The sequence below is a fragment of the Phaseolus vulgaris genome, chromosome 9 (genome assembly GCF_051622355.1).
Source record: "Phaseolus vulgaris cultivar YP4 chromosome 9, ASM5162235v1, whole genome shotgun sequence".
NCBI lineage: Eukaryota > Viridiplantae > Streptophyta > Magnoliopsida > Fabales > Fabaceae > Phaseolus > Phaseolus vulgaris.
In genome coordinates, this window is record NC_143506.1 from 25,100,618 (window position 1) to 25,128,076 (window position 27,459).

The window sequence follows — 27,459 nt, forward strand, 5'->3', positions numbered from 1 at the left end:
ATTATTTAATATTTACATATTTTTTTGTATTTGATGATAATTAAAATAGTTTATTGAAATAAAAAGTTAGTATTTAAAATTTATAAATTTAAATTATTTAATCTAAATAAAATATTTAAAAATGAAATTAATTTGAATGTAATATATTTAAATGTTTTAAAAGTTGTGAAATTTCATTCCAAGTTGTTATAATCAACGTTTCGTTTTCTTACTAACTTTTTTAGGCATGTGTTTTTATTAACTTATTAATCATTTGTTTGTTTTTGGAAACTAAAGTCCTCGCTTTTTTTTTTTACTGTTTTGTTATAATTTTTAACTGTAATACATGTTAAAAATTTCAAAATATTTATTGATTATAATAAACTCAAATTATATAAAATAAATATTTATCGTGCATACACAATCTAAAATATTAGTTAATTGTTGTAATAATTCACAAACATATTTTAGTTTGACTATAGTTTTTCTAATACAGTTAAAAGTTTAGTTTTCATGGTCGAAAAATAAGACGATTAATATTTTGTTTTGACAGAACGAATGATCAATCATAAAGAATTAATTATTATTGTTATTTATTTTATATTTTTTCCCGCTAAACCCAGACACTTTCTGAAGAAACTTTCCCGTTGATTTGAACTTCAAAATTGTGCCCTCTCCTCGCACTAGGTGGTAACACTCGCACGCTATTCATCGCGAACGAAAATCGCGTTACCGCCAAAACCCTATTCTTCTCTTCACGAACCAACGCGTGGATGCACGCAGCATGAACGTTCTGAACGTGGCGGAGAAGCCCTCTGTGGCGAAGTCCGTCTCCACCATCCTCTCCCGGAACCAGGGCATAAGAACGAGGGAGGGTCGTTCCCGCTACAACAAGATCTTCGAGTTCAACTACACCATTCGCGGCCAACCCTGCCACATGCTCTTCACCTCTGTCACCGGCCACCTTATGGAGCTCGAGTTCGACGAGCGTTACCGCAAGTGGCACGCGTGTAACCCCGCCGATCTCTTCCGCGCCCCTGTCCACAAATTCGTCCCCGAGGTTCGCATCGAAGAACAGCGCTTGTCTCTATCTCTCTGTGTATGTGTGCGTTTAATTTTCCGTTGCAATTTGTTTGCGTTGTTAACCCTAGGACAAAAAAGATATCAAGAGGACGCTGGAGGAGGAAGCGAGGAGGTGCCAGTGGCTTGTTTTGTGGCTCGATTGCGATAGAGAGGGTGAGAACATTGCGTTTGAAGTGGTTGACGTCTGTACTGCGGTGAATCCTCATCTTACTATAAAACGGGCTCGGTTTTCTGCATTGATTGACAGGTTCAGCTTTGTGTCCTGTTGTGGTGGTTCTTTTTTCTTTGATTGTTTTCTTGTTTGATTGTTGCTGCTTTTCATAGAGAGATCCATCATGCTGTTCAGAATCTTGAGGAGCCGAAGAAATGTCTTGCTGATGCTGTCGATGCCAGGCAGGTGAGTAGTCACTATTTTCTGACCAAGAAGGAGCTGATTTTTTGTATTTCCGTGAATCTGTTTGTTGCAAATTAAAACTAGGATTTGACGCTATTGCTTTTTGTTTTATGCATTAACTATTACATGTTATTTTTCTATTTTGTGGATGGTGAGGGATGATTGTCTAGCTTTTTTTTGTAGGAAATAGATCTCCGTATAGGTGCTTCTTTCACGAGGTTCCAGACCATGTTGATGAAAGATGCTTTTGTCATTGACACTGCTACAGATGGCAGAAACCTTATCCTAAGTTACGGCCCTTGCCAGGTATGTTTCTGTTGAAAATGCTCTGAGATTTTTGTGCTTTGAAGTTATTGATTCTTCTGAGATTTAGTTGTATTTTTGTACTACAGTTTCCTACACTTGGATTTGTCGTGGAACGGTATTGGGAGATACAAGCACATGAGCCAGAAGAGTTTTGGTCTATCAACTGCGCTCATGAATCAGAGGGACGCATTGCTAAGTTCGGCTGGATGTAAGATACAAAGGTTTTAGGGTTTTGATACATTCATGGTTCTTGTTGTATCACTGACTGCAGGTTAAGATGTAATCTAAATTCATTTGGCAGGCGGGGCCACTTGTTTGATTATACATGTGCAGTTATAATATATGAGATGTGTGTTGAGGAGCCAACAGCAACAGTGAGTTTTTTTTAAAACATGTGGTGGGGCATATGCTAAATGCAAAGTAATTTTTTCATTAAACGTATTGATTACCTTTCAGGTGACAAACGTAAGACATCAGGAAAAGCCAAAGTATCCTCCACATCCTTTGAATACCATTGAGCTTGAAAAGCGTGCTTCAAGATACTTCAGGATGAGTTCTGAGCACACAATGAAGGTGAGTGGACATTACCACTTGTTTGTGTGCTTTCTCCTTATGAGTGGTATCTTTGAGTTCTCCCCCTCAAGTGAGTCTCCTTCACACATTTCAAACTTCCCTTCCACCTCAAAAGTTTTTTACCCACAATTCCTCTACTCATAACACTTCTCATAGATAGTGCCAATTGTTATGTTCCTTGAGTGAACATATCAATGAGATTTGATACCTAACCTAGGAGATGAGGATTCAATGAGTCCCTAATATGGTATCCGTACCATCTAAGTAAGTGGATTTATGCGTAACACAACCTCATATAACCATATTGTAAGGTGAGGATTGAACCTCATTTATATATTATAATCTGTCCTAATTTCTAGTCGATGTGGAATTTTCAACAATTATAGAGAACTATTTTGTAGACAAATTCAGAGTGACAAATACTTGTTAGTTTATTCCAATTCTCTTTTTGCATAATTTTACAGATTTGATGTTTCTATATGCCACTATGCTTACAACTTATTTAAATATTTATAGGTGGCAGAAGAACTTTACCAAGCTGGTTTCATCAGTTATCCCCGTACAGAGACTGATAACTTTTCTTCAAGGACTGATTTGCATGTGGGTTAGCTCTTTCATCAATCCAAACATGAATAATAATTATCACAGTTGCAGTCTCCTGGATAGTTGGACTTTAAAGATACAAGAAAAGAGTAGAGTTTTTGCTAACTTTCATGTGGTAATAGACATGAACTTTGATTTGAAAAGAGCCCTCACTTTTATGGTTATGGAGAACATGCTATTTGGCATGGATGCTGTGTTATTCTTTTTATTACTGTAAGAAAATATTTTATGCAGCACCTGAGAATTTTAATTATTTGGCACAGATGTTGTAGTTATATGCATCTTTTTGGTGTCTTATAATACACAAAAAGGAAAGGGGCTTATAAATTATAACTCTGAAGGGGTAGTTTTGATATTTTGTTATAGGTTAAACCATGGAAGAAATTAAATGTAGTATGTTTATTGCCTTGAATGTTATTGGAAACACAACAGCATTTTAATATATATGGGCACATGGGTTTTTGTAGATGCTCATTGTAAAACATATATGTTTATATTATACCCGTGAGCTAATTTTCTTTTGTAATATATGGCACTAGAAGTTAAAATATATTTTTCTATGCAAGCAAAGAAGATCTGACTTTTACAGCCACCCTGCTCAATTGTTGCACTTTAAGATTTTCACTTGTGTTGTTTCACCCTGCTCAACCTGTCTTGTTTTAACAATATTGTTGTTTCACTCTTTATCCTTAGTAAATATTTTGTCCTGAATGACTAATCTTCCATTTTCTTTTTTATTTTCCTTTCAATTGTAGACAATTGTGCAAGAACAACAAGGGCATCCTGAGTGGGGAGTATATGCACAACGATTGTTGGACCCTGGGACAGGGCTTTGGAGAAACCCTAGAGGTGGTGGACACGATGACAAGGCTCATCCACCCATTCACCCTACAAAATTTTCTACTGGAGAATCTGGATGGAGCCAAGATCACCGTGTCAGACATGATTCCGTACCACTATTTTTACTTTAAGCATTGCATTTTGCTTGGACATTCATATTATTTCTTAAATTGCTGCAGAAACTGTACGAGCTGGTTGTTCGCCACTTTTTGGCATGTGTCTCAAAGCCTGCTATAGGAGCTGAAACTACTGTTGAAATTGATATTGCCGGTGAACTATTTTCTGCTTGTGGGAGGGTGATTCTAGAGGTGAGATGTCTGTCATGCACCATGTGGATAGCCCATATTGTGATGTAAGACAAATATTGGATCTATTTTGAAGCACTTGGAATATGAGGAAAGGCAAATATATTATTTTCTGATCATTCAAACTTATAAAGATTACTCTTTATACAACTTTCGTTATAAAAAAATATGCTATAATTATGGACATCAAATCATACCTGATTATTACAAATTAGGGAACCTTCATCAATCAATACTAACAAATGAATAAATCTAATTAAATCCGTACAACATGTGCTTCATATTTTACACGTTACAACAACTTCTGTCAAGCTGGTGAATAGATGTTTATTATTCATAGTTTTCTAGTAAGATATTAGTATCATTTTGTGGGTAGTCCCTTTGAACATTTGCTAACTCACCTCTAGAAGGAGAACATATTTTCTTTCCCCAACGTCATTGTCTAACTTTTCCTTGATAAAGTGCTGATCTATTTCTATATGTTTTCGTTCTTCATGGTGAATTGGATTATGAACAATGCTTATGGTATTTGTTGCCCCCAAAAAGCTTCATAGGAACTTCATACTTAGTTTTGAGACCGTCAATATGGTCTTCATTCATACTAATTCACAAATCCCTTGGGTCATAGTGGAAAAATCTGCTTCTACACCAGAATTTTCAATCACATTTACATTTTACTCCTCCATGTAACTAATTTACCACCTAGAAACATTGAGTATGTTATGTATCCAAACCAATGATCAAGAAGACAACTTAATATTGTATAAGGCCTTTCTTATTTTATACAACTTATTTCTTCCATTAATGAAATAATCTATGTGAAATATATGCATTTCTTTTAGGCTAAAAGCTATAGCTAATGGTCATAGTGCAACTATTTCTACTTAAGGGCATAGTAGTTTAAGCGCTATGATTCAATTGTGACTTAACCCATTTAACCTATGTTACGAGACAATTGATGTAATGTAACTCAACAATCTCCCAATCAACAATTATCCCGTTGAGGACTGAGCTTGTGACCTTGACTCTGATACCAATTGTTGGATCGGGAGCTTACCTCTAGACCAAAAGTTATAATTAAAGATTGTAGTGCAACTCTTTCTACTTAAAAGCATCACAACCCAAACGTCACAATTTGATTGTAATATGATTCACTTGATCTTCGTCACGAGACCATTGGTGCAATCTGCAACAACCTTTTCCTCTAAATATCTATGCAAAATAATATTTTTTTTTTCCTTGAAGTGGTGCAACTGTCAAAGTGAGGTGTCACGGCTAAAAAAATCATGACTATATTATGTTCCTGGCAATCCGAAGCTGTCTTTCTATCTTCATTCCTATTCCTTCTCAAGCTTAAAATGTTGTTTGCTAAAACTGGCATGTTGAAATAAAGTATTAAAAATTCCTTTTTGTCCTTCTTAAAATTGAAGAGAGTAAATTGCTGACTAATCAGCAATAGGGACTGTGCACATTGATTAGATCTCCTTAAAGCTACAACGAGCTTACTGCATTTTGATTGTATTCTTTACAACCTATTTAGGAATGGTTATTACCTGTTGTTTTCAACCACTCTGCTGTTTGAATCATTAAAAATTATTTTTCAACACTTAAACAGCAACAAGAACTGCCTATTCCTTCATCATATCATGAACCTCCTTGATTATTTGTTGCTGCATGTACTATCAAACTAACACTTTTTTCCTTTTTACAAACTCAAATCTATATAGTTATGACTTAAGCATTGAATCAGTTGTGGGAATAACTAAAATTCGTGTGGTGCACGTCCATATGTGAATGCCTTTTGTTTTTAGTAAGCATTTAATATATGTTAGGGACAAGTTGCAAATGTTCTGATTATATGTTATTGTCTGGTTTTCATTCAATCAGAAAAACTACTTGGATGTTTATCACTACGAATCTTGGGGTGGATCACTGATTCCAACATATACTATTGGTCAACAGGTTTGCTTTGAATTATAGCATCAAATTTTATGTAACATTCTTGTACTAGTGATTGATTACTTTGTTGTATTTTTTTGTCATGTCATATCTTGGCTCTTGCCATTTTCCGCACATGCTGTTCATTGTCATAACTGTCAGATTCCTGATGAAATTTCAACAGAACAAATCCCAGTATAACACATTTTGACAGATTGTTATACTTATTCTTGTGTAAGCTCCACTGTGGTATTTAGTGCCATATTAGAGGCTGAATATTTAGGAGTTTGACAAATTTTGTTTTTATGATAGAAATGGTGGCACAATTATCCAAACGTCAAGTATCTATTTAATGTGCCGATAACCTTGAGAAAGTTGACGTTTTGTTGCAGCAGAGTCATGTGTGAAGCTCTACTTGTCATTTTCCTGATCAGTTGGCATGCTAGACATCAATGCACCAACATGTGGGGGGAGTGGGTTTTATTCTCCTTTATTTTTGTAATGAGGGTGTTTAGAATTTCTATCAGTAGTCTTTGCCTATATAACTGTAATGTAATTTTGATCATTTAGGATAATAAAAATAACATTCTTCTCCCAAAATTACTCTTTATAGTAAGACTTCAGTGATCCTTTTGTCTTGGGGTAAATTTTGGTATTGAGCTAGACTATGTTCATTTCTAATATGGCATTAAAGCCTATCCAATATTGATGTTGTTAGGCCAACATAGATGCCAGATCCTGCAACTTCACACTTCAAATGTCCAGTCTTAGTAGTGAGGGTGTGGGGTCTATGTTAGGCAAGAAGATAAAGACAAAGTATGGAGGGTATATTATAGAAGGAAATTTAAGAATAAGGGATAAGGGGGTTTCGGGTAGTTTGTTGGTTATGGTTGGTCTTTAAATAAAGACCAACCCGGTAGGTTAAGGGGTTAGCTTGTTGTGGTTGTGACAGGGTAATACCTGTGTGAAAGAAATTATTCTCCTTTGTAAGTGCTTTTGTGTATTGTTAAAGTGCTGGAATAATAGATCAAGGAGAAGTGTTCTTTCTCTTTCTGTGTTCTGCGTGTGAATCTGTTTCCTTTCTATCTTGGGTCGTAACAGTCTAAGATGTTACCCATTCACTTGGATTATGGTTCATGTAGCTTTTGTAATCCTAGACTAAATTTTTTGATACTTTTTTTCTATATATTATAGATGTAAAATTTGGGTTTATGTTTCAATGTGTTGTATTTGCTTCTGAGCTGATGATGTTAGAGTAAGGTAGGAGAGGGGTGTAGTAGACCTTATTCTGAGCCTGCTGGAGTGTATCTTTTCCTTTCTGTCAGTTGACAGTTAGGTTTCTATTACACTTCAGCTACAATTGAACCCTTTTCTTATTTTCCTTTGTAAACTCTTGTATTACGGTGTATCATAACATACAATAATACATTTTTACCTTCAATCCTTTCTCATTTTGTCAAAAATCTAAGCAGAATATATATTCATGATGTAGAGTAAGGTAGGACAGGGTTGTAGGCCTTATTCTGATCCTGCTAGAGTGTATCTTTTCCTTTCTGTCAGTTGACAGTTAGGTTTCTATTACACTTCAGCTACAATTGAACCCTTTTCTTATTTTCCTTTGTAAACTCTTGTATCATAACATACTATAATACAATTTTACCTTCAATCCTTTCTCATTTTCTCTAAAATCTAGAAGAATATAAATTCATGATGGTGCTATTTATATTGCAGTTCATTCCAACAACATTAATCCTTGATTCCGGAGTAACCCGACCACCACCACTTTTAAGTGAAGCTGATTTGCTGAGTTATATGGACAAGGTGATAATTATTTATCTGACTGACTAAAAATTTGATACTTTGTTGTGAACAAGTCCAATTATGTGTCATTAGACATTGACAATTGTATATTTATTGTTTTATTTGTTCTCAAAGGAGGGTATTGGTACAGATGCTACGATGCATGATCACATCAAGAAGCTACTTGATCGATTTTATGCAACTAAGGATGCTAACACTCGTTTCACACCAACTAATCTTGTAAGTTCATACTGTTAACTTGCAGGAGAAATTTGTGACTAATCTCCGTGTCTTGTGATATTTTTTTCTTGGGCTATCTTGACTTTTATTTACTTCTGTTAAGAAGAGTTACTATATAAGGTTATTAGGCTAGAAGACGATGTTGTGAATAATATTTATAGGTCATTACACGAAGATTTCATTTAATAAAACCAATTCTGTCTACACTATTGTAGTATTATTCTACAATTGAATATGCTGATCACTGAATGTGTATATGAAGTTGTCAACCATCTGGTCTAATTGACAGTTATGGGAGGCTTTACTTTGAACATTAAGAAGTTGACTGTGACCCATACATGTAGGTGAACTAATTAATACAACATTTACAAACTTACTAGCAATTAGAATCTTAATGTGTTCCTGTATTTAATTTTACAACAATTAAATATACAGTAACCTGAACAAAGAGTTAATAATCTATCATGGGAGTCTGCTGAAAAGAATTTTTCACCATAGCATGACATTAAGTCCTTCTATTGCCTATTGTTAGTAATTTTATTATCTATAGAGCATTAGAGCTGCACAACGGAGCGATATGGGATTGAGCATATTTTATAGACATGCTTTATCTGTATCCTTATTGTTTTTAATTGCATAAAAAAAGAAGTAGATCAATATAACTAAAAATTGAAAAGGTTTATCTCCCCATGAATATTTGTGTTAATACTTTGAAGAATCCTCTTTTTATTACCATAGTTATAATCTATATAATTTTCAAATATGTGCTTGCGCTGGCATAGACAAAAAAATGATGATATTTTCATATCAAATTTTTCTTAGTCACGAGCTTGATATTATTGTAGGGTGAGGCACTTGTTATGGGATATGATGACATGGGGTAAGTAATTCTATTCATTTTAAAATTGTCACTAATCTCATATCTAATCTTATTAGCATATTCTTGATCTTACTTGAGTGGATTTCTATATTTTGTCAGTTAGATGCAATAATTTATTTTTGGAAAAAAATAGGAAAGAAAAAGAGGAATCATTAGTAAAGATATTTCTAGTTTAAGAACAATTAACCATTCAGCTAAAGGTGTTCAATATATTGTTCATCCTAATAATGTTTCGGATGATTAATGATGTTCAAAGTGTGGTTAATATTAATCCAGCTATTGGCTCAAATACTTATTTTGGTTTGTTAATTGTTGCTAAAATGGAAATCATTTGTCAAATATTTTTTTTTTGTAATTTGAATTCCTTGTTTGTGGTTGAATCCAAAATGTGATTTTCAAATTTAATGCTTCATCCTTTGCCTCTACTCAGCATGCTGTTTCCCCCCATCTGCACTCCACCCTGTAACATTGTTAACCTTTATTTTGCCTTTGCCTTTTGCTACCGTTGAGGTTTCAGGTATAAACTCTGGAAACCTTATCTTAGAGCAGTTATGGAACGTGACATGAAATTTGTTAGTGAAGGAAATAAAAGCAAAGCTGATGTTTTGGCAACTAGCTTGCAGCTGATGGAAGCTTGTTTCCTAGATGTAAGGAATCATTTGGTTCTTGCTCAGTTGCTTATAAGTTAATACTTATTATGAATATTTTGTTATTCAGAAGATCTTTAGTCCCATGCGGTTATGTTAAAATTGCCTCTTTTCAATTGTTATTTCAATTTTTTCTATATACTTTTAGATAGGGGTTGCAAACTATTGTAGGTTTCTTGGCATGAAGTAGTCACACGTCAATGTAGTAATAATAATTGATTGTTTGTTTTATGAAGGTTTAATAAATTTGTTTGTCTCTGAACTATTTGAGACTTTTTTTAATAGGTTTCTTGCTAGGATTCTGCAAATTACACGGACTTATTTGCAAAGTTTCAAATAGTTTAGGGACCAGTTTTCTTGTTTAATTGTTTTCTAGGTCCTTGAAGTATTTGAGAATTTTACAATGGGTACCTGTTTTTTGATAGAACCCCTAGTGAGGGACTTATCAAGGACTTTATTTACAAAATTCTATAAGGACTTCTTGTGTGCAATGCCACGTGCAGGAAGCTCAGTGATGATGAGTCCATGGTTGTGGGTAGGGTTGTCCTTCATTTTGGATGAATTGCAATTTTGGTCCTTTTTTGTGTGGTTTAAGTCCCTATATCTTAGAACTCAGCAATTCCAGTCTAATTCTTAATTTTGTATGTTTTTTTTTGTTTATTTTAATTCAACTGAAATCTATATCAAATATACTCGTTTAGAGTCCTATTATTTAAATTATTAAAATGTAAAAAGTAAAAGAAATAAGCATATATGCAAAGTTTAATATCTGATCAAAATTACAGATTTCTAAAATCACGGGGAAAAAAATAGGGAGACTAAAATTGCTAATCAGGAATTAAAGGAAGATTAAAATTGTAATTTAGCCTTTTTTGTATCTAACAACTTCATGGAATCAAACCTGAAGGCCGGTTGACTGGCCTTTCTCCCTCTCCTTTGACAATGAGAGCAACTTAAAGCTTTGGATTTGAAGCTCAAACTGTATGGAGTATAACGGAGGGTTGAGTATAATAGTTACTTAATCAGTAAGTAAGTAAAACGGATGGGATTATTTTTACAGGTGATGCATGTATTCAGTTAAGTGTGACATAAGGCATTATTAATTGTGCATCTAATCCTTTCTGAATTATAAGAACTCCTTTAGATGTCATTTTGTAGGGTCAGATGTGCTCTGTGCTCATATAAAATTTATTGGTAGAGTAGTCTAACTGTCTTGATGCTTGTTGCCATGACCTGGGCTTGTGGTCTTTTGCTTTCAATAGCAATTTTTTTGGTAACATGCACATGAGAATAAAATGATTGGCACTCAATTTACTTTTCTCATGTAGTTTTTTCCATTCAATCTGCCTTTTTAATCATTTGAAATTTATCAGAACCAAGTTTATTTGGTTATGTATATTTTGAACTTAAATGTCTGATAATCTGTAAATATATGTACAGGCGAGATTGAATAAAGTGAAACTTTTAGAAGCCATGGCAATATTTTTTGAAAGGTGACTATCTACCAACCTCCAAACATATGTACTCCATGTGCACAATGTTAATGAGTATCTTCGACCACCATTGCAGATCCGGTAGATCTGGCAATGACGAGCTACATGCAATGGGAGAAGTTGTTCGACAATGTGGACTTTGTCAAGAATCAGACATGGTGCTAAGGAAAAATCGAGTATGTGTTTTATGTAGTTGTGGTTCTGTACCAAGGGAATGATTACATTTAATAAACAAAGTTTGGAATTTGTGTTGATATTTTTTATTATTTTCATGTGATTTGTATAGGTGGTGACATTATTGGGAATTAAATAAATAGCTCAATTATGTGCCATTCATGATCAATTCCATCATATAGTGGTTAACTAACCAATGACATGAGAGTAGGAGTCTAGGTGTGGAGTTTAGGGTGTTGGTAGTAGTAAATAACTTTATGCCTGGAGCATGAAACACAAAATAGAAAAGACCCAGTAGGCTCAATCTAGCTGATACACTTGAATTTAGGTTTTTTTAAGTAATAATAAGTGTTTAATCATATCTTTTTTAATGCAGCTGCATACTTTCTTATGTGTATACTTGCTGAATTTTGTTACTTATGTGTATGAGGGCTTGCCCAATCATTATATTCATGTTAGCCTTGTGTTTATGGAATTTATAGTTTTGAAAGGAATAGGGGCATAACCTTTTATCTGATTAGTTTTTATATTATCATTTACCAGGATGGCAATTTTATGGTTGGATGTTTGGGCTACCCTCAGGTTGGTTTTTTCTTTTTCCATGTATTTGTTAATTGCTTTGTTAAAAGTTACAACTCATCTACCCTTGGAAATACCAGTTACCAATATTATTGTGCTCTCGGGGACAAAAGAAAGAGTTGAAAGAAATAGATGAAATGTATTTCTGATGTGTTTTACAAATCTGATTAGAGTCTCAATTTATAGACTGTTTACAACCTAATTAAGGAAAGAAATAATAGGTAATGAAAGCAAGAAATAATGGGTGATTAAAGCTGTACAAATCAAATCAAATTACTAACAAATTTGTCCTAATAAATAGAGAATGAAATCTACTCTTAATTACAAAATAATTCTCCTGATTGTGCAGCACTCCCCCTCAATTTGGTGAATGTATATCTATCATTCCCAACTTGCAAGTAAGATCTTTGAATTGTTTTGTGGGAAGTCCCTTAGTAAACATATCTGCCAATTGGAGTCTTGAAGGGAGGTACTCGGTGGTTATAAGACCATTATCCAACTTCTCCTCAATGAAATGTCGGTCTATCTCTTCGTGTTTTGTTCGGTCATGTTGAACTAGATTGTGTGCAATACTAATGGCGGAGTTATTATCACACACCAAACCCATAGGAGCTTCATATTTTATTTTGAGATCATCGAGTATGATCTTCATCCATAATAGTTCACAAACCCCTTAAACCATGACTCTAAATTTTGCTTCTGCACTTGATCTTGCAACTACATTTTGTTTCTTGCTCCTCTATGTCACCAGATTTCCCCCCAGGAACATGCAATAGCCTGTGGTGGATCTCCTATCAACAATTGATCCTACATAGTCAACATTTGTATATATTTTAATGTCTAAGTTTTCCCCTTTTTTGAATAACAATCCTTTCCCTGGAGAGGCTTTGAAGTACTGAATAATTCTATTTACTGTTTGCTAGTGTCTTTCTCTTGGATCATGCATGAATTGGCTAACCACAGTAACTGCATAAGCTATATTTGGCCTAGTGTGTGATAGATAAATGAGTTTTCCCACAAGTCTTTGATATTGTGTCTTCTCCTTCTTTGGATTTTCCTCATCATTCCCAATCCTATGATTTTGCTATATTGGCACTTAAGTGGTCTTACAACCCAACTTACTAGTCTCTTTGAGGAGATCAAGGATGTATTTTCTTTGAGAAATAAAGATGCCCTATCTAGAGTAAACAACCTGTATCCCAAGGAAGTACTTTAGCTTTTCAAGATCCTTCATCTCAAATTGAGTAGCCAATATCTCCTTCAAAGTTTGTTTTTCAATCTCATCATCACTTGTAATAATCATATCATCTACATAGACCAAAAGTAGAGTGAGTTTACCATTCTGAGAATGTTTTATAAACAGAGTATGGTCACCTTGGCTGTGTCAGTACCCCAAAGATACCATAGCTTGAGTAAACCTTCCAAACCAAGCACGAGGTGATGTTTAAGATCATATAGGGTCTTCTTAAGTTTGCACACCTTATTTCCTTCATTTACAACACCATAACCAGGTGGAATCTCAATGTATACTTCTTCCTCCAAGCTTCCAAGAAAGAAGACATTTTTAACATCAAATTGATGCATCGCCCAACCACAGTGTGCTGCTAGGGAGAGAATAATCCTGACTGTATTCATTTTTGCCGCTGGAGCAAAAGTCTCCTCATAATCGATCCCATAGATTTGAGTCTTTTGCAACCAACCTTGCTTTATACTGATCCAATGTGCCATCAGACTTATACTTAACTGTGTATATCCACCTATAACACACTGCTTCTTTTGGTCTCTCTACAATCTCCCAAGTCTCATTCCTTTCTAATGCGCTCATTTCTTCATTCATGGCTCGAATCTAGTTCTCATCTTTTAAGGCTGCTTGTACTGAAGTAGGGATTTTGATAGAATCAATAAATGAAAGAAAACTCTGGTGCTGCATAAAAAGTTTTTCTGTAGACACAAATTGGGATAATATTTGGCACAAGGTCTTTTTTCTTTTCTGAAGGCAATAGGTAAATCATTTAGGTTAGGTTCAAAAGTACTAATTAAGGTGTCCTCAGGAGTCTCACAGTCACGGGTATGGGTTCTTACCTCCGGTTCGGACAATTGAAGTTGTTGTTCGACTAGGACGAGTTGTTGTTGCCTTTGCTGATATTGTTTTCCGAAATATTTGTCCTCATTATTCTTCTTTGTTAATGATGTTGGTGCAAGGTTTTTGTCATCCTCCCTAAGAATGAAATCTATCCTGCAACAAAGGAAAATGTGGCAACTCAAGAACCTCAGCTTCTTAAATACTCTCCCCCTGAGGCTGAGAACTAGTAAAGAAAGACTCTGTTTCATGAAAGGTGACATCCTTGGAAACATAGACTTTACGACTTTGAGGGTGATAACATTTGTACCCCTTTTTGTTGGGGGCATAACTGATGAAGACACATTTGATGACATGAGGATCTAACTTACCTCAATAAGGACTATGAACATGGACAAAAGGAGGAGAACCAAAGACACCCTCTAAAACCTGAGAGGGTAATCTATTAATCAAATAAGTGGCAGTCAGGATTGCTTCCCCAGTAAAATCTAGGAACAGACGTTAGGAAAAGTACAGCTCTAGTAACCTCAAGGAGATGACGATTTTTCCTTTCAGCAACCCCATTTTGTTGAAGAGTGTCCACACAAGTTAGTTCTTGAACAACTCCATTTTCCTTAAGGAACTTGAAAAAGGTTTGGTTCACATATTCTCTTCCATTATTAGAACACAATCTCTTAATTGGACTTTCAAATTGTGTTTGAATCATTTTGTAAAAATTTACAAGCAAGTGAAAAACTTCAGACTTATCTTTTATGCGGAATATCCAGGTAACCCGAGTACAATCATCAATAAATGAAACAAACCATTTTGCACTTGAGATATTAGGAATAGGTGAAGGTCCCCATACATCTGAATGAATAAGATCAAAAGGTTTAGAACTTTTATTACCATTGGGAAGAAAAGTTGTCCGATGGTGTTTAGCAAACTGACAAACATCACAATGAAAAGACCCAGTCGACACTTTTGTAAATAAAACAGGAAATAAAGACTTTAGGGTACTAAATGGAGGATGACCGAGACGTATGTATTGAACCCATATCTGAGAAGATGACCAAGATTCACGGCCTTGCTGAAGATTAGAAGTGTGTGTCTGTAGTTTAACACACTTTTTATTTTCTTCATCCTGTAAATAATATAACCCGCATTGTTCTTTAGCAATTCCAATAGTCTTCCCCGTGGCAAGATCCTGAAAAACACAATGGGAAGGAAAAAATATCACTGCACAATTTAAATCTTGGGTAAGCTTTTGAATAGACAAGAGGTTATTGGATAGTTTAGGAACATGAAACACATTTTTTAAAGGAAATGAAGGTTGAAGGTGAATGTTACCATGACCAGTAACGAGGTATTGAAACCATTAGCAATAGTAATATATTGGTTACTAGATAAAGCAGTGTAGGATGAAAAAGAAGAGGAATAAGGTGTCATATGATCAACAACAAAGTCTATAATCCAGATATATTCAGTACTAGAGGCATTAAAGGATAAGAAACTAGAACTCTTACCACTCATAGTGAAGGAAAAATAGCTAGATGTCTTACTAAGGGAGTCCATGAGACCTCAACCAACTAAGTTTTGCAGATTGGCAAAATTTGGTCTTGTTCACAAAAAAAAAAAAACTCGCTGGAAATGGTGCAAGGTGGTGGTCAATGGAGAAAAAAAGATAAGGAAAAAAAGTTGCAGCAATGAAGGCTGCCCAAAAAAAAAATAATTGTAGAAGCTGAGTCTCCCTGATCAGGAGCTCTGATTCCAAGTTGAAAGAAATAGATGGAATGTATTTCTAATGTATTTTACAAATGTGATTACAGTCTCTATTTATCGATTGTTTTACAACCTAATTAAGAAAAGAAATAATAGGTAAGGAAAGCCAGAAATAATGAGGGTTTAAAACTGTACAAATCAAATAAAATCAAATCACTAACAAATATGTCCTAATAAATATAGAATGGAATTTGCACTTAATTACAACATAATTCTTCTGATTATGCAATGGACATGATTCTGAAGACTGTTCAAAATGGGAATAGAATGATAGAATGTGCTCATAAACTGAATGAGTAAATCCTCTAGGACCCGAAAGGGTAATCTATTAATCAAAGAAGTGGCAGTCAAGACTCCTTCCCCTTAGTAAGATCTAGGAACAGACGTTTGGAAAAGTAAAGTTCTAGTAACCTCAAGGAGATAATGATTTTTCCTTTCAGTAATCCCATTTTGTTGAGGAGTGTCCACACGTTAATTCATGAACAACTCCATTTTCCTTAAGGAACTTGGAAAGGTTTTGGTTCACATATTCTCTTTCATCATCATAATGCAATTTCTTAATTGGACTTTCAAATTGTGTTTGAACCATTATGTAAAAAATTACAAACAAGTGAAAAACTTCAGACTTATCTTTCATAAAGAAAATCCTAGTATCCTGAGGACAATCATCAAACAAGCCATTTTGCACTCGAGATATTAGGAATAGGTGAATGTCCCCATACATCTGAACGAATAAGATCAAAAGGTTTAGAACTTTTATTACCATCGGGAAGAAAAGCTGTCTGATGTTGTTTAGCAAACTGACAAACATCACAATGAAAAGACTCAACATACACTTTTATAAATAAAATAGGAAATAATTACTCTATGATACTAAATGGAGGATGACCAAAATATCTGTATTGAAGCCATATCTGATAGGATGACCAAGATCCAGGGCTTTGCTGAAGATTAGAAGTGTGTGCCTGTATTCTAGCACACTTTTTATTTTCTTCATGCTGTAAAGAATATAACCCGCCCTGCTTTTTAGCAATTCCAATAGTCTTTCTTGTAACACAATTTAAATCTTGGGTAACCTTTTTATAGACACAAATTGGGATATAGGATATTTGGCACAATATCTTTTTTCTTTTCTCAAGGCAATAGGTAAATCATTTAGGTTAGGTTCAAAAGCAGTATTTAAGGTGTCCTCAAGAGTCTCACTGGTATGAGTTCTTACCTCTGGTTCAAACAATTGAAGTTGTTGTTCGACCAGGACGGGTTCTTGTTGCCTTTGTTGATATTGTTTTCTAAAACATTTGTCTTCATTATTCTTCTCTGGTAATGATGTTGGTGCATGGTCTTTGTCATCCTCCCTAAGAATGAAATCCTGCAACAAAGGAAAAGGTGGCAACTCAAGATTTCTCAACTTCTTGAACATTACCATAGCCAGGTGGAATCTCCATGTATACTTCTTCCTCCAAGCTTCCATGCAAGAAGACATTCTTAACATCAAACTGATGCATCTCATAGGTTTGAGTGTACCCTTTTGCAACCAACCTTGTTTTATATCGATCCAACGTGCCATTAGACTGATACTTCACTGTGTATATCCACCGACAACCCACTGCCTTCTTATCCTTTGGTCTCTCTACAATCTCCCAAGTCTCATACTTTTCTAATGCCTACATTTCTTCATTCATGGCTCGAACCCAGTTCTCATCCTTTAAGGCTTCTTGTACTGATGTAAGGATTCTAATAGAATTAATAGCTGAAAGAAAACTTTGGAGCTGCATAGAAAGTTTTTCTGTAGACACAAATTGAGATATAAGATATTTGGCACAAGATCTTTTTTCTTTTCTCAAGGCAATAGGTAATCATCTAGGTTAGTTTCATTTTAGGTTAGACATCTTTGGAAATATAAACTATACAACTTTGAGGATGATAACATTTGTACCCCTTTTTGTTGGGGGCATAACCGATGAAGACACATTTGATGGCGCGAGGATCTAACTTACCTCGATACGGACTATGAACATGGACAAAAGCTGGACAACCAAAGACACGACTCTGAAGACTAGTTAACATGGGAATAGAAGGATAGAATGTGGTCATAAGCTGAATAGAAGTAACACCCTCTAGAATCCGAGAGGGTAATCTATTAATCAAATAAGTGGCAGTCGGGACGGCTTCCCCCAATAAGATTTTGGAATATACATTTGGAAAAGTAATGCTCTAGTTACCTCAAGGATATGACGATTTTTCCTTTCAGCAACCCCATTTTGTTGAGGAGTATCCACACAGGTTAATTCATGAACAACTCCATTTTCCTTAAGGAACTTTGAAAGGTTCTGGTTCACATATTCTCTTCCATTATCAGAACGTAATCTCTTAATTGGACTTTCAAATTGTGTTTGAACCATTTTGTAAAAATTTACAAACAAGTGAAAAACTTCAAACTTATCTTTCATGAGGAATATCTAGGTAACGCGAGTACAATCGTCAATAAATGAAACAAACCATTTTGCACCTGAGATATTAGGAATAGATGAAGGTCCCCATACATCAGAATGAATAAGATCAAAAGGTTTTGAACTTCTATTATTATTCAAAGGAAAAGTTGTTCTATGGTGTTTAGCAAACTGACAAACATCACAATGAAAAGACTCAACATATAATTTTGTAAATAAAACAGGAAATAAGGATTTTAGGGTACTAAAAGGAGGATGTCCAAGACGTCTGTGTTGAAGCCATATCTGAGAAGATGACCAAGATTCCGTGCCTTGCTGAAGACTAGAAGTGTGTGCCTGTAGTTTAACACACTTTTTAGTTTCTTCCTGCTGTAAGCCGCCCTACTCTTTAGCAAGTCCAATTGTCTTCCCTGTGACAAGATCCTGAAAAACACAATGGGAAGGAAAAAATGTCATTGCACAATTTAAATCTTGGGTAATCTTATGAATAGACAAGAGGTTATTAGATAGGTTGGGAACATGAAGCACATTTTTTAAAGGAAAGGAAGGTTAAAGGTGGAAATTACAACGACCAGTAATGGGGGTATTGGAACCATTAGCTACAACAATATGTTGGTTATAAGATAAGGTATTGTAGGATGAGGTGTCATATGATCAGTAGCACCAAAGTCTATAATCCAGATATTCTCAGTACCAGAAGCATTAAAGGATAAGAAACTAGAACTTTTACCACACATGGTTAAAGAACAAGAGCTAGTCTTACTAAGAGAGTTCATGAGAGCTCGTAAACATTCCAACTCTTCTTTGCTGAGTGAGGGGACCTCCTTTGCTATTTGAGGGAAAGGTAAGGTCGTACTTTCAGAGTCAGATGATGCTTGATTAGCATGCCTTTGTATGGTACCTTTGAATCCTCCAGTACATTCCAAGAGCTTCTCCTTTCCATGAAGTTTGAAACCCTTTTCCTTAGTATGACCTGTCTTTTTACAATAACTGCACCAACAATCTTCACAATTAGCCTTTGTGGGAGGCTTTCCAAATGAAGGAAATGAACCTTTTATAGGGCCCTTGCTAGTCGCTAGAGCTGAACTATCAACAGAGTTGTTAGTACTTAGAGCTGAACTATCAACGGAGTTGCCCCCATCCAACATTACTGACCTCCGAGTTTCTTCCCCTCGTACAATGTGAAAAACCTCTGAGAGAAGGGAATTTTTCCTTTCCCAAAATCTGAATCCTAATTGGATCAAATTCAGGGTTCAATCCAGAAAGAAATTTAAATATGCATACCCTTTCCAGAAATTGTGCTAGTGCAATAGAGTCATATATGCACTTCATCTTCAAATTTTGATATTGATCTAATTCGATCCATAAACCATTCAACATACCATAGTAGTTTGTTACTGAAAGGCTCCCTTGGCTGATATGAAAGATCTTGTTTTCTATCTCGTACCATGCTTTTTTCATAGAGTATGTTTGACAAAGGTTTTCCCAAATCTCCTTAGCAGTGGAGAAGAACATACAATTTCGGCTAATCTCTAGCGTCATAGAATTCCATAACCAGGTCATGATAAGAGAGTCTTCATCGTCCTAGTCTTCATATTTAGAATCAGTTTTGGATAGAGAGTTCCCTCCTAGGTGATTCAATTTCTTCCTTCCTTTGAGAGTAGCACGAACCAACTGGACCCATTGCAGGTAGTTTGTTTCCATCGAGACGATAGTTGCTTTGCAACATCGGCAAATCATTGGAGCTAAGAGAGGTTGTGTTGTTAGTCGACATTGGTAAGAGTTGACCGAAATACGACAAAACTAGTGGGGATTCTGTTTGGGAAAAAAATGTTGGAAAAAAAATTTCCGGCAGTAGCGGTCAACGTCGGCAGTGAAGGTCGGCAGCGGAGGTCAGTAGAGAACGTCAACAGAGGAGCAGCGGAAGTCGGCGTTGTGGCCGGCGGTCGTAGGCGTTGGTCGTCAATGGTAGTATTTGTAATGAAAGTTGTTTAGAGAAGTATTTGCAGCAATGAAGGCTGCCCAGAAAAGTAATTGCAACAATGAAGGCTGCCAAAAAATTGCAAAAACAGAGTCTCCCAGATTAGGAGCTCTGATACCATATTACAAAATGGATTTTAAGTCTAACTCAACTCCATAAAACCGGCTCAATGAGGTGAGGTTTGCCCCCACTTATATACTATGAAAGGCTCTAATCTTTAGTCGATGTGGGATCTTCAACACACCCCCCTCACGCCGAGACTGCCAACTCGTGCGTGAGACTATATACTATGGGTGGTCCGATAGCGGCCCGATAGTGGGTGACACGATAGGCCCAACACAAACACTCGCTAGGATATGCTCGAAATGGCTCTTATTCCAAGTTGAAAGGAATAGAAAGAAATAGATTGAATATATTTCTGATGTGTATTACAAATGTGATTACAGTCTTTATTTATAGACTGTTTTACAACCTAATTAAGGAAAAAAAATAATAGGTAATGAAAGACAATTATAATGGTTGTTTAAAGCTGTACAAATCGAATCAAATCACTAACAGATTTGTCCTAATAAATATAAAATGAAATCTGCACTTAATTACACCATAATTCTCCTGATTATGCAACACAATGACTATCTATGCACCAATAACTTGGGACGTGTAAACACCTTAAATTTCATTAGTTTATACTTAAGATGCATAGCCCTAAGAATACCTCTTCACATTGATGATAATATTTTGCAAATAATTTACACCCCAATGTCCTTTTTTTAATTGTATTTTTGTAGTAGGCCTCACTAAAAATCAGATAGATATCCAATTTTTATCCTCTCTGAATTCAATTTAACCTATTTATGAAAGTTGTGTGTTTTTCCTCCCTTGTTACCTGTCTATTTCTTCAGATCACAACTGACGGATGCTAATATAAATTTGATCTCTATAAATAAATGACAGTGTAGGAATGCTGTGTGGCTCCCTGGATCACTATCAGAAGCAGTTGTGACCACCAATACGTGCAATATCTGTTCTCCTGGTTTGTGACTTAATTTAATCAAGATACTAATGCGGGATTATGGCCTATTTCACTTTTTCTTAATAGAATAATAAAGCCTTGAATTTAAAGACTATGAGCACCTAAGTTGAAATCATAGGGATTTAAGTGGGATAAGAAAAAAATAGAGATTTTGAACAGTATTATTTCCTTGAATATGATGTGATGGAAGTGATATTGTGCAGTGCTTTGAAGAAAAACATTTTAGGAAATTTGTGATTTACACAGATTTGTATGATTGGGAATATCCCATGAATCAAGGGATCTTAGAGTAGAGTAGGGAGATGTTTTGTTTCCTAGAATACCAAAATAGCTTTCAGAGTGTTGTTTTACTGTGTTGTACTGTACTTTTTCAATACTTTGTACTGCAGTAGATCTCATACAGTTGTTATTCTAAATAACCTAAGTGCTAGTTAGAATAGTTAGCTGTTTTACGGGGATTGAATTCATTTTCACAAATACTAATTTCTCTAATTTGTTTATGTTTTAGTGATCTTAACCCTTTGTCTTGTTTTAATATTGTTGTCATATCTGATTGCATAAAATGTTATAGGTCCTGTTTACTTAATTCAGTTCAAGTTTAGGCAGCTGGAAATTCCGCCAAACTACAGTGTCAACCATTTGGGTAGGTGCATCTCTGCAAGATCAGATTCTTTTCACCTGATTTAACCATTTGATATCTGCCAAAAGTGAAAAAGTAGACTCAAAATATGGAAAAAGATTCATTTAATTTGTTCATTAACTTGTTTGTTCATTCTCAAATATATTATGACTCAAACCCCTTTTTTAGTCAAAATGTTTTTTTTAATTAATGTATGTGATATGATAGGTTGCATTGGTGGCTGTGACGAGATTCTTTCACAGTTGACAGAAATATGTGGCAGGGGATCTCGCATGCCAGGTCTGTGTGAATGGCTAAGTAATTATTGGAAACTCTATTAAAAATATTGCTGGATTGTATCAATGCAAGGTGATATTGTGTTGAACAATAGTTATTTATAAAGATTTAACGTGAAAAAACATGAGATAACCTATGTTCATATGCCATTTTTCAATACAAAATTTGAGTGGATTAATGACATTCAAACATTTTTAGGGGACAGTAATATTTATTTTATGGATATTATTAAAACTCTTTAGCTAGTTTTTACCTTTTGTTTTTCTTTTAATCTGCCGCATTAAGTATGTTTTATAATTGTGGTCACAAGCCAGTTGGGGACAGGACAAAATACATGTTTTAATCTGTTTGCTGTCATTCCCAATTTTTCCATGAAGCAATATTGGAATCCTCACGGTATACCTTTTCATGTTTTCCAGCAAGACCTCGAGGACCAACTGCACCAACGAGCAATGCCCATCATACTAACCCACGACAACCAACTGCACCAACGAGCAATGGCCTTCATACTAACCCACGACAAAGACGTTGTATGAACTGTCAAGAAACAGGACATTCTTCTAATGATTGTCCTTTACGCTCTGGGAATGTCCGACATCGTGGAGCAAGTGAACATAACGGTAAGGTCTCAGTAGATTTTAAAATGCAATGCCAGTTTAGACGGCCTTGAGAAATAAATAAATGTATTTCTTGGATATTTAGTGTTGTCACAGGGATATGATCAAATGCTTACAGTGAATCATGATTGTATATAATATTACTGACATTGATTTTTGGAATATGTGAAGATGGATTATTGAGGAGTTTACTATGTAAAGGTTTGTATTAATTCTATGGGCTTGGTCTGACATGTCATGTGATACAATTTGTTACACAATGATCGTTGTGTATTGGGAAGGCCGGGAAGCTATTCATTGTAATCTTTCATTGATTATGGTGAAATTTATGTTTTTCTCTGGTCTACTCCTTATTTGTAGCCTGTCAGTCTAACCACAGAGCGTGAGGACACATTTTCTAACCACGTATAAAGCTTTGGTTCTGGAATCTTTTTATTAGTCTTTTCCATTTTCAACATTTCTTGTATCTCTTTTGTATGTTAGGCATTTAGTGGATAGCACTGCAACATATTTTTGCCTTTTATCTGGATTGCCCTACAGTGTTTTGGTTATCAACCTTCCATGCCTTAGAAACAAATGTGTTCGGTCCATGGCAACATATGTTATAGATAACGAGTGTTAAATTTTAGTGTTTTACTTATTTCTATGTGTCCTCGCCGCTCTAGCTCAAGTTTTGGTGTGTGGTCATAACTTGGGTATATTTTTCAGTGGGATGTTGAAAAGTGAAAAGTGACTTATTTTCCAAAAAGTAATCTTCTTAGTTTGGTGCATCATGTTTGGAAATCTTCTTTTAGCGTGCTTTTTACAGTCATTTAGCAGCTGTCAAAATTGAAATTTAAAGCTTTGCATTTTATAAACCATTAAACAATGCAGGGGAAGCTTCTGTTTCATGCAGTTCGTGTGGAACACCATGTGTTTTGAGAACTGCAAATACAGCAACTAACAGGGGAAGGAAGTTCTATTCATGTCAATCACAGGAATGCAACTTCTTTGTGTACGTGAACTCTTGAATTTTTGTTGTATGATTATATTTCAGCCTTTTCTGCTATATTTACTCTTCGTGGTAGTGTCTAAAATATGAAGAATTTCAACAATTTTTGTTTACTGGCCGATGTTTCTTAGCTTGTGCATGGTTTTATTTTGGGGGGTGTTGTTTTTATCAAGGGAGGAGAAATGGCATTCCTTATCTATTCCACTTTTATGTAACTATCAAATCTTTGGCACTTAATATCTGGACTCTTGACAACTGAATGATTAACCTGCCAACCTCTTTCTCTTAAACTGCTTTTCATCCACACAAATAGCCCAAACTGACATTCATAAATTAGATTTAAGTATGTCCATCTCTCACCATTACATAATCTGTGAGTCTAAGTTTTGAAGAGGCATAGACTCTTTATTTTGAATTATGTGAGATTATTTTTTCAAACAGTTTAGAGAAATGAGCCATATTGCTTGCTTTTGAGATAGTTATTTGTTTTTATAAGCCTTATCACCCCTGTCACAGATGGGAGGATAGCCTCGATGATGGAACTGGAGGCAGAAGTGCCACACGTTCAAATAGTATTCCATCCTCCAATCCTAGGCGAACAGGTGGACGCGGATCTCGTGGTAGAGGTGGCCAGACAGGAGCTCATACTGCTGCCACAACATTTGTTTCGGCAACAGGAGATCCTATTTCTGGTAGAAGGTGCTATAGGTGTGGTGATCCATCTCACTTTGCAAATGTCTGCCCCAATCGTGGTGTCTGATCTCTCATTTATTCATCTTAACTGTATATATAAGGAAAGGTTGGCCATCAAGAACCTTTCTGCTTTCATTTTCTATTACTATGCATGTGCTTGAATAAACACTGGGAATATTGTGTCAAACTTTGAGCATGCATTACCAAAACTTGTGCTGGTTCTAATATGCCAATCTTAATTTTCAATTTTTTTTTATTCATTCATCAATTCTTGTATAAAGGAACTTGTAGCATTAGCTTAACTTCAAATAACTGAAGAATCTATTTCAATTGGATCTCCTTTGCTTATGGAGAACTTGTAGTTCCCGAATTCCATGGCTTTTGGAATACAATTTTGCCCTTTAAGCCTTTTGATACAGGGTATTGAGACGGATCAATTCCTGTTTATGATGTTTTATTGGTTGGGTGATGTTTAAATATCATTATAAGCCCTCATGGAATCCAGCTGAAATAGATGTCATAAACTGTCCCCACAAAAAAAAGGTGTTTTGTAATGCTGCATGCTTCGTATTTATTTATTCACTCAAATGACAACTGCTTCTGCTCTACAATAACTTGAATTATATAGACTTTTTGTTTTATTTCCAGCACCCAGTATGTAGTATTCTGAAATATTGAAATAGGTCTCAAAACCTGAAACTTTGGTCACACCGTCTGTTTGTCGAGCACATGGTGGGTATGCTGTCATGAAACAATCCCTTCGCCAAATCTGGAGGGAGCATGTGCGAGGGCGAGATCATAACAATTGTTTGACTGCAGCTAAGAAGGGGACATTAAATCCATACTTAGCGACGAAGCATAAATCATGTCCCAATTTTCTGCCACTGTCTAATTTATCGAGTGTTTTATTGTGTATGCATTAATCTAACCAAAGCTTATAAGTGGCACGAAAATTGAATCTGCATTGTTGGCTTAATTTAATAATGCAAAGCCATCGAATTACTTTTTCTTTATGATTTTTTTTTAGGAGTTATTCTCTCTAGTCAGGTTGTTAATTTCCAAATCATGTGCGTATGGGCTTCAACAATTTGAACACAATAAGGACACCTCATCTTCTTTGGGTACATAAGTATGTTGCTGATTTTCCACATAGCATGCAACCAGAGATTCACATTTTCACACAATATTTTGTAGTATGTCTAAATGATTGTCCTTCCTCTGGGTTTGAGACATCGCCGAATGGGTGCTGTTTGAATGGAATATTAATTTCCAGCCAAATGAAATCATTGAATGTAATTAGCTCTCTTCATTTTAGCCCCATTGCCTTAAAAATCTCTCTAAATACTCATGCCAAGAGTGTTTGGAGAATAAAGAGAGGTTTTTTTAACCTAAAATAATCCTTGGACAAGGGAATTTTACATGGAAAACATGTTTTCCATTCTCTTAATCTAAAGGTTAGAAGTAAATAAAACTTTCTAAAGTCATTTATGTCGACTACACCGGTGATCAATTTTCCAATATCTCCGTACTAGTTTTCTAGCATGCCTAGTTTTTAATTTAAAATAGAAGCTCCTAAATATTATTTTGTACAGAAGCATGTGAAATAGGGAATAGGAAAGACAACTTGGACTTTTGTTTATGTACAGGATAATGGACGTTTTACAAAATATGCGGCATGTTAACTACGCCCAACGCTTATGCAGACAATAATCTTTTAGCAATCCAAAGGGGCGTACAGATAATTATTCTCTTTAATTATTGATATAGTAATTTGATATGTTTCTACAATATTCCTTCTCTTTATTTCTCATCTTACTCAATACTTTTTTTACATTTGTATTTTATATCTAACTTTTCTGCAATTTCTTTGTTAATTCAATCTTTTCTCATGAAAGTAGGTAACCGAGGAGCGAGGATTAAATTATAGCTTATGATATGATGGCCAGAGTTGTCCTTGGGCTTGAAGGAGTGCAGTTTGGACCATACAGCCAAAGGTAGTGGGTAGCATAATTTTGAAGCAGAAAGATGAAAAGTCTTTCCAATATGCTCTTTTTAGAATATTACAAATGTCTCTTTACCTTTTTGTATTCTCTGCTATTAAAGCCTCACTTGCTTTTTATTATTTTAAACTTGACTTCAATAGTGGTGCATGGAATTTGAAGGTAGTGAAAAGGCATCAAATGAAACCCACCGCTACCCCATGGTTAGGTGCATATAGATGATGTAGATGGTTTAGCCAGATTCGTTGAGGACAAATAATATCCGCTTAGTGTGAGCACTTCTAACACGTGAAATAAATAAATATATATAAACCTCACTTTTTCTTTTACTACAAACATAAACACAGAGTTGGGTAGATCCGTCCGAAGGAATAAGTAAACTTAGAAACCCGTTTCAAGGAATTTGACCTTTCCATGTTAACAATAAAATAAGCCATTTTAGTCCTCTTACCTGACAAAAGTTTTGGTTAAACTTTTCTATCAATAGTTACTGAAGAATTTTATTTATTTAGTATAAAAGAAATTACATGCTTCATTTTTATAAAACTCAAATATTTAACTTTTCTAAAATTAGAAGCATGGCTTTCACTGAGGAACCGTTCCAGTGTTAATGCAATAACTTTGAGAGAGAGTTTGGCTCACAACCACTTGAAGTGAACTCTTCACACAAGTAAATAAAAATGATAATAAAAGTTGCTATTACTGTTCAATGTTCTTATTTATTTTAAAGAATTCAAATTTATTTCAAAGCGAGATAGTCTTTGCAGAAAAAGAGAGTAAAATCCTTTTTTAACTATCTAATAATATTGATGTAAATACATAATAAGGCCTTATTTAAATAAATAAAAAATTCTTTTCATAATTTGGTTCATTATTTTATGAAGAAAATTGCAGGATGCAGACTTATATATCATTTATTGATATAAATTTATTATAAACCCATTTAATAATAATAATTATTATTATTGTAGTTATTTGAATTTTGATTTGTAATACAGTTTTTTATGTATACAATAACTAAAATAAAATTAAATACAAGATTTTTATGCACTCTAATTAAATATGAATGTCTAAGTGTGCGATTGTAATGTTAAACTTCATAT

The 27,459-nt window shown here is 34.9% G+C and overlaps 1 protein-coding gene across 4 annotated transcripts; it reads left to right on the forward strand.

The window, feature by feature from the left end:
- Window positions 1–579: 579 nt before the first annotated feature.
- TOP3A (topoisomerase 3alpha) lies at window positions 580–26,557 on the forward strand. 4 transcript variants are annotated; one of them, XM_068623979.2, is made up of 25 exons: window positions 601–1,039; window positions 1,131–1,309; window positions 1,387–1,459; window positions 1,640–1,762; window positions 1,849–1,970; window positions 2,064–2,136; window positions 2,219–2,335; window positions 2,852–2,935; window positions 3,694–3,873; window positions 3,958–4,086; window positions 5,971–6,045; window positions 7,753–7,842; window positions 7,957–8,061; window positions 8,907–8,941; window positions 9,459–9,588; window positions 11,029–11,081; window positions 11,158–11,257; window positions 11,799–11,837; window positions 21,061–21,139; window positions 21,711–21,782; window positions 21,987–22,058; window positions 22,475–22,675; window positions 23,546–23,666; window positions 24,180–24,462; window positions 25,005–26,557. In XM_068623979.2, the coding sequence occupies exons 1-24, from the start codon at window positions 764–766 to the stop codon at window positions 24,421–24,423; spliced, it is 2,772 nt and encodes a 923-aa protein (XP_068480080.1). In that variant the 5' UTR covers window positions 601–763; the 3' UTR covers window positions 24,424–24,462; window positions 25,005–26,557. The 4 variants fall into 4 exon arrangements, with proteins under 4 accessions (XP_068480077.1, XP_068480080.1, XP_068480079.1 ...); XM_068623978.2 differs by having other exon boundaries at window positions 26,255–26,557; XM_068623976.2 differs by lacking the exon at window positions 25,005–26,557 and having other exon boundaries at window positions 580–1,039; window positions 24,180–24,768.
- The last annotated feature ends 902 nt before the right edge of the window (window positions 26,558–27,459 follow it).

Bases quoted from the DNA above. Each gene is read 5' to 3' on its own strand.
- TOP3A (XM_068623976.2), top strand. From the start codon at position 764: ATGAACGTTCTGAACGTGGCGGAGAAGCCCTCTGTGGCGAAGTCCGTC. The intron at 2,137-2,218 runs GTGAGTTTTTTT...ATTACCTTTCAG, and splicing joins TTGAGGAGCCAACAGCAACA to GTGACAAACGTAAGACATCA. The intron at 6,046-7,752 runs GTTTGCTTTGAA...TTTATATTGCAG, and splicing joins CATATACTATTGGTCAACAG to TTCATTCCAACAACATTAAT.